The sequence below is a fragment of the Xyrauchen texanus genome, chromosome 16 (assembly GCF_025860055.1).
Source record: "Xyrauchen texanus isolate HMW12.3.18 chromosome 16, RBS_HiC_50CHRs, whole genome shotgun sequence".
In the NCBI taxonomy this organism is placed as follows: domain Eukaryota; kingdom Metazoa; phylum Chordata; class Actinopteri; order Cypriniformes; family Catostomidae; genus Xyrauchen; species Xyrauchen texanus.
The window spans coordinates 34,712,300-34,730,524 of NC_068291.1; the positions used below are offsets into that span (position 1 = coordinate 34,712,300).

Sequence of the window (18,225 nt, forward strand, 5' to 3'; positions counted from 1 at the left end):
ACTCACATTACACATCTCTCTGACAATGGCTTTCTCTTTCTCACTGAGATCCTCCTCATAGTCCTCTGGGATCTTCCTGTCCAGGTTCTCATGGACCTCCAATACCTACAAAACAAATGATCAGAGGGCTTAGCAACAATTTTATCAGTGGCACAAGGCTCTACATGGAAATATGCCTAACAGGACTTCCCAGCAGTTCAACCTACTTCCCCCATTCCCATGTTTTTGTATTTCAAAGAATGGCAGGTCACATACGGTAACATAAAATTAAGAAAACCAGCTGTAGTTCACAGAGAGTCCTCTAGATGGCAGCCTTAGTATCATCCTATATTTAATTCCTGTTAAAGTATGCTTGAATTTTAACTGTAAATTTTAGCAGTATCTTTTCACCTTTTAAGCTCTGAAGGTGTTTTTTTTCCTGGCATCACCAAAACAAAAGGCTTATAACTCTACAAAAAAAATGTTTGTTGCATTGTTCAATTGTTTGGTATAATTTTAAAGAAAACGATTGAATTTGTTTAATGCTATATGTAGATTCTGATACATTTTGAGACTCTCAGCCAAAGAAACTGCTGAAAAATCACAAGATAAAACTTTTTTCTTATTTTTCTGATTTGACATTATATAAGGGTTAGGTAGCTCTGAAAAAACATATTTTGTTTTGTTCTCAATCATGTCACTTGTAACTGAGTAATATTTTGTGTTGATACGACAAAGCAATCAAAAGTAAAAGAATTTCAAAACTAGTATATCCTAGTGTCCAAAAACATCTCCAAGTGTCTAAAAGCCTCTCCAGACAAATAAAACATAATAATTGTCATAAGAATTAATTAGACATGCAAATAAAACAATGAGTAAAGGTATGCTCTCTCTCCAAAGCATGCATGTATGAGCAAGAACAAGATCTCATTCTGTTCCATTCTGTGTCATTTAGCTATCGAGTCTGTGTCATGTAACTGGCGACATCTACTGGAGGCCATATGTAATTAAGAGTGAACAATCCTCTCTGCCCATATTTGGATGACTTCCACCTCTGGTTGCAGAGATCTGAATCCTAATATGGATTCAGATCTCTTTGGATAAAAAGCATCTGCCAAATGCATAAATGTAATAATAATAGTTTAGCATTTCATGACATTGTATAACATATTACATAATTTCCGATGAAGTCATCAATCCAGGAAAGCTAACATGTTTTTAGCCAGATAGCCCATTAAGTGCTGTGTGCACATTGTGCTTTGTGTGGATTATATAATGATTTCTGCATCAGATTATGTTGTATCGTTTGAACAGGACACTTCTAAGCTTTAAACCGATACCTATTGGTCAAGACTGTAGTTATTAATATAGAGATGTTTTCTTTTATGTGTGGGCCCACCGGCAGGCTTAAAGGGTTCATTATTTGTACAAAAATTTTAATTCTGTCATTTGTCATCTTAAGAGAATGGGGATGGACACTGTCCAGCTCCAAAAATGACAGAAAAATAGCATCTTAAAAGCACCATAAAAGTAGTCCATTCCAAGTCTTCTAAAGTAATATGATAGCGGTGAGTGATGAATGGACTGAAATTTAAGTTGTTCACCTATCTTGCCCTCCACCATAGCTCACTAGTACAAGAGCATATTCAAATTGGCACGTTGCGATTAGTAACGACAATGAATGGTGTTTGGCATCATCAATCCTGGTGCATTGCGTCTTTGCATGCCATTATTCAAATAAAAACAAATGTGATTTAAGAGCTGTGGCATTGGGCTAGATATTGTATGTCTTCAGAAGACTTGGACTATACCATATAAAGATTTATATGATCTTCTTTAATGACAATTTTATGACGCACGACAGTGTCCATCACCGTTTACCTTCAATGTATGCGAGCAGCATGAATGTATGGAATTATTTTTGTTTTCAGTGGAAGAAAGTACTACGGTCATAGAGGAAAAGTAGCACATGTGCACCACAGTCTTACTTTCATTGCATGTACCACAGCCTCAGGTTTCTGTGCTGCTGGCAGGTAGCCTGTGACAGGGGTCGGCAGATCACCTCCAGGCATCCTTGTAGACCCCTGCGGACAAAGGGACACATACAATATGAATGGAATGCATCCGATTCACCCCACAACACAAGCACAAGACACGCATACACAAGTACAGGCATTCATCACTGTCAAAGATCCCACCACACCTACTTTTCTCTCAGATTACCAAAAGAGAGCTGGACAGTTCCTCTGAGTCAACGCAGGCTTGAAATGGGTTAAGCCAGCTCATTATAACTCATCACTGTTGGTACCCCCTTCATGAGTACACATCAACAAAGAGCTCTTTCAGTGCACAGGGTCTTGCAGCCCCTGTTTAGACACAACCTTTTGAGCCCATTCTACCGTTAAATCCACAACAATTGAGCTGACTTTTCAGCAGTGAGGTTGGGAGAGGACCCCTGGGTGGAAGCTGCAACTCACTTTTGGCATGGGAGAACAGGGCTGTGATGTTCACTTACAGTTGCAAGCAGGGCTATTGAGGGCTTGAGCTGTGGAGACTTTACCCAGAACTGACCCGAGTACATTCAAACCCACTGGCTGCTGTCATGCATTACCCTGTAACCTGATTAGAGAAAGCCAGGAGATGCCCACAATTCCATCTGTGTAATTAAGTGTATACTGGCGTATCAAAGGTATAGTCCACCCAAAAACCTCCAAACATGTGATTTTCTTCTTCTTCCATGGAACACAAAAGGGGATGTTAGGTAGTGTGTTAGTCTCAGACTCAGTCACTATTCACTTTCATAACAACTTTTTCCACACAACAAATGTGAATGGTGACTAATGCTGTCATTTTTCCTAACATGCATCAGGCACAGTTACATGCCAACAATCTCAAAATGGCCAAATATTGTCCAATTAATCGTCAAAAATCAAGAAGGGGAGACAACTTATCCCAGTTTGAAAAATTCTCAGGATATGTTTATATTTGGAAGTCAATTTCTGTATTGCCACATACCATATGCCCCAAAAGTGGGGTAAGTTGTCAAAATTGAACTTAATATTTTTTACTATTAATCTTATTTTTATTGAGCTTTCCACAGTTTTTCTGAGCAACCACTGGGCGGTGCCATTAAATAATTCTAATTGCATGTTTTCTGTTTCTGGTCTCTCCTGGTTCCCCCATTTATGTTTCAGTATGCTGAAAATGGGCACAAAATGCTACTAAAGATCTTTCCATGTGTGTTTATTCTACCGAGCTAAAAAGACATAACTTCATCAGATTATCAATTATTGAGAATAATCCATTCAAATGCCAATGGCATCTCTAGGCATTAACAGAAATAATGAGTGATTATCCAATTTTTTGGAGCCCATTTTTGGAGCTCTGCCACAGGGAACATCTGTGGGATTGGCTTAGAGTTGTCAATCATTACAGAGCGGCCCAAAGTGCTCTATTAATCTCTGCTCTGCCAAGCGTCTTTGGGTTTTCATCAAGTATCAGCCCTGTGTTATATAACTAGCCATGGCAATATAAGACATCATACACACACCTTCTATCAAACACCTTTCATGCAAGTAGGGAATTATCCAAGCTAGGGAGCGTAAGTCCAAGATGACACAAAGACAAAAGCTACAGAGTCCACCTTTAAGGCTTATTCTTATTTAATATGCAAACATCTTTTTTGTCACCTAGAAATTAAAATGCACTGATGCTTTTGTTCTGCAAAGGTGTGCTTTTGGTGATACTTCTCTTGTTCATGTGCATCCTTGAAATTCTTGAACTAGGAGATCTCGGCTTGTCGAAAAGTGACTATGATTGGTTAAAAGTAACTGTGGGTGTGGTTTGGACATAACGTTCTTTATTTGCAATTGTGCATGCCAGCTGAGGATAGTAAGTTACTAACATTTAAAATTGATAACTTTGAAGCCCGGCTCTGTGACAAGTTTAATAAGGCAAAGAAACAATACAGCGCTTAAAGCAGTTATCAATGGAAAGAAAGACCTGCACCCACAACAAACTAATTTAAAGCCATATAAAAACACAGGTTTGGTTCACCTAGGGTGCATTAGTTATTTTCCTACTCTTCTTTGTATAAATAAGACTTAAGGGTAGCACAGCTTCATGTAAAATAAATCAGCTTCGATTAGTGTACTGATATAACTGGAGTCTTCATCTCATGCGAGTGTACATGATCTTGTACTATATTATTTTTAATTTTTTAAAGTACACTCCATTTCTTTAATGGTAAAACTTTTTAAAGAGGCAAAATATATACTGCTTGTACTAACTGAGCTGTGTAATCTTGAGGAGTGGGATGTTCAACCACCTAATGTATTAAGAATGAGTTGGATGTCTGCTAGCCAACTGAAATTGAATTCAGCTCACCTCTGCCTTCTACAGGCTTACAAAGAAATAAAGGTAGTCCTAAGAGACCATAATACTGCATTAAGAAAGACAAAAGGCCCCTGATAGCAAATCAACTAAGGCTGATTAAGCTGATTGTGGTGATAAATGAACCTCTCTCTCACAGATGTAATACCCATTGATGTTAACACACAGAGAAGATACATGACTAGAGGTAATATGCTCCAATCAATGCAAGCAAGTTTGATTATTTAGATATTTCTGTGGCCTTGATAAATCTTGGGTAAATAAGGGATATTACAAAGAGCCTTAATAATACCCCTATAAGCTCCCATTGCAAATCTATCATCTGTTTAATCCGCATAGTGCATTGATCATAAACACTGCTTAAAAATATTCTGGGATAAAACAAATCCTCAGAACATACAGACCAGCCAGTAAGAACTAGTTTAACTGGATTTGCTTTCGCAACTTCCGACAAGGTAGTTGCCCAAGTGAGCTGTTTAGCCAGAAAAAGCTGCAAGCAATTTATGCAGATGGTCATATCTGTTTAAAGTGATGAAAAAATGGGGGCTTGGGTAGCAAATTGGTAAAGACCACCCCTGGAGTTCGCGAATTCGAATGCCAGGGCATGCTGAGTGACTCCAGCCAGGTCACCTAAGCAACCACATTGGCCCGGTTGATAGGGAGGGTTGAGTCACACGTGGTAGCCTCCTCGTGATCACTATAATGTGATTCGCTCTCGGTGGGGCACGTGGTGAGTTGTGCGTAGATGCTGTGGTTGATACAGTGGGCCTCCACATTCTCCATGGTAACGCACTTAATGAGCCCTGTGATAAGATGCGCGCGCGGGTTGACGGACTCAGATGCGGAGGCAACTGAGATTCGTCCTCTGCCAGCCGGATTGAGGCGAGTCACTATGCCACCACGAGGACTCAAGAGCAAATTGGGAATTGGACATGGACATGGTATACCATGGTACCATTTAAAAAACGTTTTTGTAAGGCCTAGCATCACTAAAACAGCTACAGTTGTGGCCAAAAATATTGTCACCCTTGGTAAATATGAGCAAAGAAGGCTGTGAAACATATATTGTTTATCCTTTTGATCTTTCATTCAAAATATTCACAAAAAACGAACCTTTCTTTGAAGTAAACTAATTGAAACGGGTGAAAAATCTCACAATTAAATAAACAGAAATTCTCCAAAACCAGTTTGCCACAATTATTGGCACCCTTAGAAATTCTTATGAGTAAAATATATCTGAAGTATTTTCCCATTTTTTAGTACACCTGGGTGACTAGGAACATTAAATTGTTCTGCTGTGACTTTTTGTTACACAGGTGTATAAATATGAGGTAACACACAGGCCAAATCCATCACAATGGGTAAGATCAAAGAATAAAGTTATAATGTGTGGCAAAAGGTTGTTGAGCTTCACAAAACGGGAAGTGGCAATAAGAAAATAGCTAAAGCGTTTAAAATACCCATTTCCAAGAAGTTCCAATCAACTGGAGATGTTAAGAATTGGCCTGGAAGAGGACACGTGTCTATATAGTCTCCATAAACGGTGAGAAGGATTGTTAGAGTGGAATTCGTTGGATCTTGGGGTCAGAAAGTCTCCAAAACTATAATCAGCACAAACAGAACCTACATCACAACAAGTTATTTGGTGAGGTTTGAAGAAAAAAGCCTCTGTTCTCACCCAACAACAAACTCAGCATCTTCAGTTTGCCAGACACTACTGGAACTTCAAATGGGACCAGGTTCTATGGTCAGATAAAACAAAAATAGATATTTTTGGCAGCAAACACCAGATATGTGTTTGGAGCACACAGAGAGGTAGCATATGGAAAAGTACCTCATGGCCATGGATACAGTTAATGGTGGATCTTTAACGTTGTGGGGCTGTTTTAATTCAATTGGTCCAGGATCTATTGTTTGGATACATGGCATCATGGACTATATCAAATACCAAAAAAAAAAAGAAACAAAAAAAACCTGGCTGTCTATGTCAGAAAGCTTGAAATGGGCCCTGGTTGGATCTTCCAGCAGGACAATGATCCAAAACACACATCAAAATCAACACAAAAATGTTCTACTGACCACAAAATCAAATTTCTGTCATTGCCATCCCAGTCCCCGGACATAAACCACATAGAAGAATTGTGGGGTGAACTGAAGAGGAGAGTCCACCTGCGTGGATCTCTGAATTTGAAGGATCTGGAAAGATTCTGTATGGAGGAATGGTCTCAAATTCTTTTGCCATGTGTTCTCCAACCTCATTAGGCATTTTAGGAGAAGACTCAGAGCTGTTATCTTGGCAATGGGAGGTTGCACAATGTAATGAATAAAAGAGTGCAATGATTATGCCACACATATATTTACAAAAATATGTATAACATATTATTTGATAAAACTTGTGATGTGCTTGCAATTGTTTCATATTCATTAGAGGATAGATTTTTGTGAATATTTTGAATGATAGATCAAAAGGATAAACAATAAAGACATATTTTTCAAAGCTTCTTTGCTCATATTTATCAATGGTGCCAATATTTTTGGCCGCAAAGGTATATCACCAGACCATTCAGGCTCTTTTCCTCCTCAAGTAACCCCTAACAACCGCCAACCAATCTGCTTGGAGCACCTTGACAAGTCTGATTATTGTTTCAGCAGCTCGCCTCTGTATTTAGTCCCATCACTCCCTCCTGTGATAAAAGTGAAAGTTCAAAGCCATGCTAATGGGGCAATGAGCCCATAGACAGAGCCTCTACCAGCCTGTCCGTTTCAGAGATGAGATGGGTTAAAATAAGTCCTGCAGCCTCTGAGGAAGAGACCCACGCAACTCTCTAATTGATTCCTTCTTCCTGTGGAGGCTGGCCCTCATATTAAAGTGGAGCAGCCGTGCTGTTTTTGCCTGTCATTGCTGATGAGCACACTGATTAGCTAAAGCACAACGCCGTCAACTGCCAGGTTTGCCCATGACCTTTTCTGAGGAGAATGATGATGATATCTCAGGAGGAGAAGAGATAGAGGAATAGAGAGAAAAATGATGATAGAAGAGAGGAAGGCCAGAGGAGGTGATGCACTCTTTGAATAGATATTTTGATTAGATTTATTTTATAAGTGAGAAATCATCTAATGGAGCAGAAAGGCATGGAAATTTAGTTCTTTAAAGGTGATTTTTTAATGTTAAAATCTGGTCATCAGTCCCAAAATAAAGGGACTGATCCACAAATGAAAATGATGTCATCATTTACTCACCCTCATGTTGTTCAAACCCTATATTAATTTCTTTCTTCCATGTAACTCATAGCAGAATATTAGCCTCAGTCATCATTTATTTAAATTTTTTATTTTATTTTATTTATTTATTATTTATAAAAAAAATATGCATTGATAGTGAATGATGACTGAGGCTAGCATTCTGCCTAATATGTATGACAGAAGAACAGAGGTCATATGGGTTTGAAACAACATGAGGGTGAGTAAATGATGACTTATGTTTGAATTTTTATGTGTGTGTGAACTTGGACAGTCAAACTGACTTAAAAGGGCAAAGTGAATGTCTAATGGGTTTAATCCTATTAAAAAATAAATACATAAAGGAATCTGCATGCATTGGAAATGTAGGTTAGTTGAATAAACTGTTCCTCTAAAAGGTCATATGTGGGTTAGAAAGGGTCAACCAGTCTCCAGCAGAATTAATAACATGACAGACCCCCTGCACGGACAAAGGGAATGTCCTCCGAGTGAAACATCTTTCATTTGTTGTCTCTCCTACAAATTAAAATATTTCCAAAATGAAGTTCTCATCACGCTACAATGAGTACATTTTGAGATTTAAAGGGATAAATCACCCAAAAAGGAAGATTCCATAATCGTTTACTCTCATGTTGTTCCAAACCCATATGACTCGCTTTATTTTGTGGAACATTAGAGGAATTTTAAAGAATGTTGACAGTACTCTTTTTTGCAAACAATGAAAGTAATTGGTGACTGTGGCTGTCCCTACCATTCTGCCTCTTCTTTTTTGTTTCACGAAAGAAATTCATATGAGTTTGAAACAACATGAGGTTGAGTAAATGATGACAGAATTTGCATTTTTAGGTGAACTATGCCTTAAAGCTTATTGGCTCTAGCAGGGTCAATACCCATTTGGCAGCTGCTTGAACAAAGAGCAATGCAACTTCTTTCTTAAAAACAGCTGAAATTGCAACCGCAAATTGTTGTTAAATCAGTTACGAATCATCCCAGCCTATAATTTAGGTTTTGGGCTCTGATGCAAAATAATGAGCTCATGTCAGGGAATGTCTTTGAGGTACGTACATTCTGTAATGTATCCTGGTACTGTGAAAGCGAGGAGAGCTGGGATTCTGAGTGATAAAGGGACAACCCTTTCCGAAGTGTCTTCAGATCTCCGACGTTCCCCTGCTGTGAAGGGAAGCATAAATAAATCCAGTCAAACGTAAATTCCTTTTGATGATTAGGTGAAAAAATAATAAGAAGGAATATGTCTATTGTTCCCTACAACAAAAGACTGCTTCTTTAATGCTGATGAAACCATAGTGATACAGAATACATTTGTTGCACCTTGTTTTGCTTACAATAAAATTGAATGGTGACTAAAGTTAACATCCTGCCTGACATCTCCATATTTGTTCCACAGAAGAAAGAAAGTCATTTGAGTTTGGAACAACATGAGGGTGAGTAAATGATGACATAATTTTCCTTTTTGGGTGAACTATCCCTTTAACTGCATTTATACTGTAAAAGTAATGAGTGGCCAACAGAGTGCATTGCCAACAGTGTTGGGTAATGTTACTTTTAAAAGTAACTCATTAGAATATTGTGTTACTCCTTAAAAAAGTAACATAATTCATTAAAAAGTTATTTTTATGGAAAGTAAACCATTACTTTACTTTTGCATTACTTTTTTCTCACAGCCACTTTCTCTTCTGCTATGCTATACATTTGATAAAATAAGCCATTCATTGCATACAAGAGACATTACAGGTCATGCTAGCTACTGTACAACACTCATGTCAAAACAACGCAGTAAACAAACAGATATATCGAAAGAAGGTCTTCGCGTCATATTTATAAGAAAGAATCAATAACATGAATATACATGATTATTTTTTTCATCAACATGGCAGCCAATATGAATAGTGAAGAAGAACCGCTGTCTTACCTAAAGCAGCAAAGTCTAATGCTTGAACCTGCATCATATATTTACATTTACATTTATGCATTTGGCAGACGCTTTTATCCAAAGCGACTTACAGTGCACTTGTTACAGGGACAATTCCTCCGGAGCAACCTGGAGTTAAGTGTCATGCACAACTCCAGGTTGCACAATGGTGGTGGCTGTGGGCATTGAACCAGCGACCTTCTGATTACCAGTTTACCAGTTATGTGCTTTAGACCACTACACCACCACCACTCCAGCACATGATATATTTCATCATGTGCTCTCATATTTCATCGACAATGTCAGAATCAACTTAAGATGTTTTTCAAAAGTCAGTATAAAATTCAGTGGGGAATCCCAGCCTAACATGTTCAAGGAATAAGTCTGATGAATAAATAAATATTTTCACTTAAGTCATCTCAGAGTACACTTGTTTTGAGTTGATCCATGATGCGTACAGACGACACAACTTCAAAGGCGCATGTTGATACAACTTGAATTGAATCATTTTTAATGCTACCAAAATGCAATAAAAACATTTTGTTTCATGATCTTTTTAGAAACTTAAGACATTTTCTCTGCATACACAATCGATGTAGAAGAGTTTCCCGGAGCCACTGATCCAGAGTCAGCTTTTCTCATCCCGTTCTCCCAATTACAGGGAGCTGTAACATGGAGCAGTTTTCCTATTCATTTAAATAGAAGTGACTAGTCTCTCTCTGCTAAATAGTCTCAGGTCTCGCACTCTATATAGAACTACAATGCCAATCATGCACTGCGTCTCCTCCCCGAAGTTTGCACACTTTTACTCTTTTTCACAATACAGGGACAATAGAGGTGTACAAAAGCAACACGTTACTTTATTTAAAAAGTAACTCAGGCTTTATGGTCTAAAATAAAAAATATTGCATTACTTTACTCGTTACTCGAAAAAGTAATCTGTTTATGTAACTCACGTTACTTTTATCATGTTACCCCCAACACTGATTGCCAACATAGAAATTTTGTGCCTAGACAAATTTTTACTTTCACTTGCTTTACTCCAGACTTTTGGCAAGGGCAGGATGGATGCAGAAGGACCCGCAGAGCAATAACACAGCCACAATGTTTATACATACAGCTGCTGTCTGATCTCATTTTATAATCTCCTCTGGTCTTCGCCGTGGACCCAGAAAATGATCAAACATCAATAAGAGACAGTACAGTAAATCTCTCCGAACAGAAAAGCTCATGCTCCTAGAGCATATGAATATCATGTTCTGAGATATCTCAAGGCTTAGGTAAAATAAAAATGTGATGAAATTATGTTTTAATCTTTTGTTGCATGGTCAACATTTCCTATAGTAGTAATAACTACATTTTGACATTCTCTTAAGAAAATGAAAATGAGTTGTGCTTGCCCATGCAAAAGTCGCCTCCATGATGCTAGGGCACTGTGGGTGGTTGCCAAGCTATGCTATTGCTATGCGGATGTCAATGGGTTCTGAGTGGATTTTAGTATGTGTCTATCTGGTTGCCAGTGTGTCCCCCAAGACTCTCGTGAAGAATTGAAAAAAGACACAAGAATTTCTGGTCTTTTGATATGACTTGAGTCCCTCTTTCAATTTGAGTCAATGTAATTCTTTCAACCAATTTTATCTTAATGCAGACAAAAATTGATCTGATCACTTTGAAAAGCAATAAAACACCTCTCCATAATAATTTGCACAATTTGAGGTTTCATTGCAAAGTTTCATTAATGTCCATTCATGATTTCTTGAGATGGACTGCAGCATGTGTGTACGATAGGGAGCATAATCTAATAACAACAGGATGCTACGGGTGGAAATTCATGTGTGGCTGTACTGATATTTCCATTACTAGGAAGGACCGTTATGTAACTTACACACATACATAGCAGCAAACATTGGTAACAATCCATTTTACCCTGAAAAAAGTAAATATCCTCCAATAATCCCTCTAAGTGAAACGCAATCATCCATTTGCACATCATTCGACTGAACAAGAAAAGAGAATAATCACATACACATGCCATTACTGAGGAGGATATATTATTTATCTTCCACTGTTTGGACTGACTTTTATTTCATAGATGCTCTTGTTTGTCTTAGAATGGAATTAAAATAGGGAAGACCATGGACTTTGACAAGGTCTTTTTTAGAAGGCAATTCATGGCCTCTGACACTCAAATATGCAGCAGTTTTGCAGACAGGTGACTTTTGGTTAAATGTCTTAGGGTCATTATTTATGAAGCGTGACTGACACTAGCTCTCAGGTCTAGAATTTTCTGCTGTGCTTCCTTTTACATGTGCCCTCTTCTCATATCACCGGTCAGGAAATTATCTCAATGAATATTTTTATTTTACTTTTATTTTTTATGGGTTTTTGCTATCATACTGAAGTTAGATATGTTGAATACAGCATATTCTGCTCCATTAAGATTTATATTTCCCTTTTTTTTGCTAATTTTGTTTAAAGTGTAGGAGGTATTCCCATGATTTTGTTTTGCTAACCCTAAGTATGAATGAACAATAGTAATAGTGATGCTTGCATAAACAAGAATCACTAATAAAAGGCATATCAATATTGTATTTTGGAATAAAGACAACTCAATCAAATGACACACAAAATCTCAAGTGAAGAATTCCCTTCTGCTCACAATATTTTCCAAGCATACATAACGGAACACAGGTGTAACCCCGTGACTAATATCTTTGGCATACTGTTATGTTCCTTTTACCTGCTTGAGAAACACATTGACAGCGTTATTACCCAATGACTGCATCATATTGTCCTAAAAACATCCCATCAGCCAAACAAATCTAGCAATCAAATATTCCCTATCATAACAGCAATAATGCCTTTCATCAGCCATTCCTGGAGGCTATCAGGCAATATAAACCCCCTTTTCACTTGATACCGAGTATACAATCTGGGTGTTGCTTGCATATTCTGAGATATAGCTCAACTGTTTGAGCATGGCACTAGCAACGCTAAGGTCATAGGTTTAGATTCCAAGGGAATATAGGCCTATGTACTAATAAAATATATGGCATTAATGCTCTCTAGGTTGCTGTGGATATAATGCATAAATGTAAATGAGTCATGCTCATCTTTGGATGCAATAAAAGCAAAGCACGACTCAATCCATCATCAGAGGATTGAAAAAAAATAGGAAAAAATAACATTAGAATATCAGAGATGAGCATATGCAATTAAACTGACAGTGGTTTGTCACCTGTGCTGTCTAAATATATTGAGATGGATGTGCTATCTCTGTCTATATGTACGGGCTCTGAAAATGAGAGATGGAGACTGTCTGATATGGAAAATTGTTAGTGGCAGATCTGTATCTTTGTCTGTATCCCCACAGGGCCTTTTGTTCAAACCTCTGACAGTGTCATAATACAAAATCACAGTCTCATTTCAGTATTAAAGCTTGGAGATTCAGCCACAGTTAAACATATAAGTCTTGGTTATAAATATAAGCCTTAATGCAATGAGATACATTCAAGTGTTAATCTATACCAACTTTTGAACTCTATAATTTATTTGAATGAGGAATATTCTTTGTGATTCATTTTCTTCTGGGATCTTGCATTAACTAATAGCACCTATGAGAACTACACACACACACACACACATTTGTGCAAGCCAATGTATAGATTAGGTTGAGTAGAGGAAAGCTGAAATGAGGGCTCCCATATGGCCCACATATCCACATTCCTTTTTAATTCTCAATAAATTGCTGATCATGTGCTTTGTAAGATACACTGGGGGAACATGCTTCTGAGGAAATCAGCACATGATTAAAATCCTTAGCACACTATTAAATTACTGCATTGCACCAAAGTCAAATACTATCTATGGTTGCATAAAACACTAAGCACTCTGACAGAGAACATAAACACATTTACTGAGGAAAGCATACAATTTTTAATTTTTGCAAAGATGTAATTTAATTTTATGTAAACATTTTCCACACTTACTGTGACCCAATAGCAACCGCCTACTCCCGTGATGCACTGTCAATGACGCAACTGAGTCGGCCTCCCTACACTCTCAAACTACTATTTGCAAATATCTGAATGTTTTGCAATAAAATCAAAATATATTATTTCTGTTCTTATAATCAACTACTTTAATTCAATAGTTCTTTACTTTTCCATTGTTTTTCATTTGATTACATCCTTTGCAATACTTTGCAATTGTAGTTCCTTCCTATTAAAGACTTGTGTATTTTTGTCAGATTTTTTAATTTTAAAAAGTTTTATGCTTCAAATCAAAGTTTGTAATTCACAATTATTATTATAATTATTATATTATTATGATTCACCCCGGATGGGTTCATGGCTTAGAACTCTTTTATGAAGGATTTCATGAAATCCATATGATAGTAATGAATGGGAAAAATACTTCTGTAACCAGTTTTTGCTACTCTACCATTTAGAATTCTATCTGTAAATTAACATTTTTATGATTGGCTAACTTTTTTTGCATGTGAAATGAGCTAAAACACTCCTGACTTGAATTAGGATAGCAAATTCTTTTGTTTCAAAACAGCAAGGAAAACCAATTTTCCAAGATATATCCTCTTTAAACTATCACATTACCTGTGGATTAGGAGTTTGCACTCTTGACACTTACCTGGGATAATACTTGTTTGTTGTCATCTTCTAAAATCTGCACTTTAGTCTCTAGCTGACGGATGTAGTTTGAGGATGTATCTGTGCATATGAATAACAAAAGAGAAAATGATAAGAAATTTGAACAGCAGTTTAGAAATGGATGCATGTTCATAGTATAAATAAAGAACAATACAATAAATTCATCTTATTTACAAACAGTTCCAATGATATACAGTATTTTTACAGTAAAGATGATCTAAAGTTTTTTCCCCTGCAGTCTGTGTGATTTTTTTGGATCTTCTCTCAAAGTCACTCCAAACGTAATTTCATGTTACAAAGAATTTGTGCAAATTCTCCAAAATTTATTTGGTGATCCTGGAATTGAAGTCATTTCCAAATCAAGCTGTTTTCTGCAATACCATATCCCAGAATGCACTCCAACCACATTCAGTTAAATAGAAGACATCTGTCAAAGCAAGAGAATTCTGTCACATTTAACATTTCACATCCTATACCGAACAAAGACTAAGGTTATACTTTAAAGGACTCTTGCAGACAACAAAGAAATCTCTCCCACAGGAACTCTATATTGCCTTTGACACAGACAAGCTGTTCTCTTTAAAACATCTGACGTCATAGAGACAGCAGAACTAAACAAGCTGATTTCATGTCTGTGAAGTAAAAGCCAAATAATTAGGCTAAACAAACATTACTGCAGCAGTCCTCTTTTTTACTCTGGTTTTGGCATTGTAGAGGAGAATCTTGAAGTGTCTGGTGTCCTGTGGTGAGTTGCATTTCCAGCATGCCTGTCATAACCTCTTGGTGATGGAGGGTCTGCTATCCTAAAGAGCTGCCAGAATGTGTCTTACTCATAATTTTACATTGCTAAACCTTAAATATCCCTTACATACAAAAAACCCCTCTTGTAAAGAGGCCAGGAGGTGCTTACCTATCAAAACAGAATAAAATAACTAAATCCAAAGAAAGGGATAATATTCAGTCAGATGGTCATTGTTACAATATAAAAATCCAAACAGGGTGATCAGACTTGTATCAACCTGAAGGGGTTTATTTTGCAATAATGACTGACTAATTGTACATTATCTCATTTATTGCACTGTTACTCACCAAAAATGTTTTATATATACAGAAAATAAACATTGATTTGAGGTGAAGTTATTGATTTAGAGAAGAAAGAGGTAAGGGAGTGATATGAGACATGAAACTACCACAGCTATGTAGGAAATCGGAAACAGTTTAGTGGTCATTCTAAAGAAACTGACATCAAAATACTGTAACTGGCATATCAGAATTGAGAATTCCAGAAAGCCTTAAAATAAACAATATTTTCACTATATTTATTTATTTGTATTTTGCTAGCCAGGCCAGAGTGCAGGGTCAGCCATGATACGGTGCCCCTGTAGATAGGGTCAAGGGCCTTGCTCAAGGGTACAACAGTGGCATCTTGGCAGCCTGATGTTCCCCACTAATGGTGAAGAGCTGCAAACTTCTGGCAAACATTTACAGCGAATCACAATTTTTTGTAAGGGTGATGTTGACAATGCTGTCATGCTTATACATCACTATAGTGATGTAGGTGTCTGGCACTGACAACATTTAAAAGAAAAGACTTATGGGCAAAAGAGATTAGCTGTTTGAGATCATGCATTCATTCACCTACACAAACACTTACATACACTGTGTGTGGCAGAGTAACTGAGTAGAGAATGTGTGATTAGACAGATAAAGTCTCTGAGGGCTTTAATGACAACAGAATGAGTCATCATCTGGATTTTCACTTTATTTTTTATCTCTTCTAATGATGATTTAAACATTTAGGTTAAACTTTCTTTTTATCTAAAGTAACATTTATTCATTTTGCAGACACTTTTATCTAATGCAACTTTCAGTGCATTCAAGGAATACATTTTAACAGTTAGTGTGTTCCCTGGGAATCAAACCCACAACCTTGCCGTACCAGTTGAGCTACAGGAACACATCAGAATGACCATAGAGCATCAGTCATGGATGGGCTTCCCGACCCTTTCAAAGGTCCTGTGAAACATGTAGGGTCACCCAATCCTCCTCCTCCACCCAATAAACCAGCTTAAGTGTTTCCACACCATTTTGTGTGTTCCTTTAATTTGAAATTGATGATCAAGGCTTCTATCACCACCAGGTGTCACTGCTGACTCTGACATGCTAAGTGTAATGAGCACATAATGACATCAAATGAATCACTGTTTTTATGTTTTAATTCATAACTTGATTCTGAATACAGTAAATGCAGGCAGAAACTTGAAAGCATATCTAACTGAAATAACTCCAACAGGACTGAAACATTTCTGTGGATCTACCAGAACCGTAATGGTCTGGAGAGGTAGGCAAAGGTCCTGCTTAGCTAATCCTCTTTGGCTTCCCTCTAACCCTTTAATCTAACTACAGTACATCTGATCACCTGACGCACAGCCAAGCTGATTAGCAAGGTTGTCTACAAAGCTTGACCAGTTTTGCCACGAATACCCCTCTGAACAAGCCTCCGTCAACCCACCTCTTGTGTTCCCAACTGCTGACTGGGGGAAAACTGTTACACTCCCTCCTGCCCCATTCACAGCCTGAGAGTCTTTTATCTCCACAGGGCTGCAATGCAGCAGAAACATTAACATGCAGGAAAGAATACATTTTTCACCCCCCTGTAAGTTTATTGTTTAGTAACCCACAGGAATGAGGTATACGCCCAGATATGAATACATCCATTATCAGCGTAAAGGATTATCCATGAATTGGGAAACCGAGAGGATTATAAAGGAAGCTAGCCTCTTTTAAACACACGCGTATTCAGAAATTAAGCTACCTATAAAAGTGATAAAAATACACTTGCCTGTGTTATCAGACAGTATTTGACCATTGACACGAGATAACTCTGGAGACTTTAGCAGCACAGAGGCCCCACCCACCTCTTGAGGCGTATATTAACGTCAGTGTTTGGAGTAGTTAAAGGTGAAAGATTTTTATGGAAAGGTATGCAAAAAAGAATCCTACTCCCTGAAAGATATCACTGAAATAACTGCCATGAGATATCATACCGATCACTGTGACAGTTATAATCTCTGTAAAAAGTCAAATAAAAAGTGTCTGTGGATTGCGGACATTTGTTCTTTCTGCCTGTAAATCATTATACGTGATCTAATAGTGTTGTAGTTGCACCGAACTATTGAGGCTTAATGCCATATTCTGATTTAGAATTTGTCAATTGAGGGCGCTATTTCACTACTGTTGTGTTTGACAACAGTGGGAACCAGTTTTTTTGTCATCTCAACAGTATCAGTGTGGATTTTTGGATAGAGGGGGCGTGGCTAAATCAAAGGCTCAGTCTTGTGGAAGTTAGTATGGCTAAAATCGCTTACAGCACCTTTAACTAAAACTTGTCACATTTTATTGCAGATGCAGCAATGGAGCCGAGAGAGCAATACAACTGATTTGATACAACTGAACTGACCATGGCATTACTAAAGTAATACTGTTGTAACCATATGTGGTAACCTTAGTTTTACTATTGTAATATTGTAGGTACCATGACTGAAGTAACCATGGTTAATGGTTACTATGGTTTTAATACAAATACCATAGTTAAAACATGGTTACTATAAAGACCCATCGCGTCTTCTAAGAAACAGTGAAACACATGTTTGTGTTATGCGCAATCCTGCTGGCACTGATGTTTGCATCATAATGTGCGCTTGACTTAATTGGAGAGACACTGTGATGTGGGATAGCCTTAGAGAATGTCTTCCTCTGCCTTATCTGATCCTGTCATGTTGGTGACCTACTTGCAGTGCCATGTTTTTATTCTTGTTGCTGCACACTTTGGTTGTCATGTGGGTGTGGCAGAATGACCCACCCTTCCCTTTAGTCATCGTCACCCCGCCTCTGAGGGCTGTGCTTCAGCCAGGCTCACAAATGTAGTGGGCAGAGGAAAGGAGGAGCACAATTTTATTAGCATTTAATAACAACTAAAACACCTAATAACACACCTCTTCTTGGGGAGCCAGCTTC

General features: G+C 37.7%; 2 protein-coding genes across 3 annotated transcripts in view; both read right to left on the bottom strand.

Moving 5' to 3' along the window:
* The window catches only part of LOC127656964 (serine palmitoyltransferase 2-like), a 919,074-nt gene that overhangs the window by 759,002 nt on the left and 141,847 nt on the right, over nucleotides 1-18,225 (bottom strand). The window lies entirely within an intron of this gene.
* Nucleotides 1-18,225, bottom strand: part of ccdc85ca (coiled-coil domain containing 85C, a) — a 53,914-nt gene that overhangs the window by 4,376 nt on the left and 31,313 nt on the right. Inside the window, exons 2-5 of one of the 2 annotated variants that reach the window (XM_052145567.1) lie at nucleotides 14,189-14,268; nucleotides 8,677-8,781; nucleotides 1,968-2,063; nucleotides 7-105 (exon numbers count right to left, since the gene is read on the bottom strand). In XM_052145567.1, coding sequence (XP_052001527.1) covers nucleotides 7-105; nucleotides 1,968-2,063; nucleotides 8,677-8,781; nucleotides 14,189-14,268 — 380 coding nt within the window. The remainder of the gene's footprint in view (nucleotides 1-6; nucleotides 106-1,967; nucleotides 2,064-8,676; nucleotides 8,782-14,188; nucleotides 14,269-18,225) is intronic. The other variant, XM_052145568.1, reaches the window with a different exon arrangement.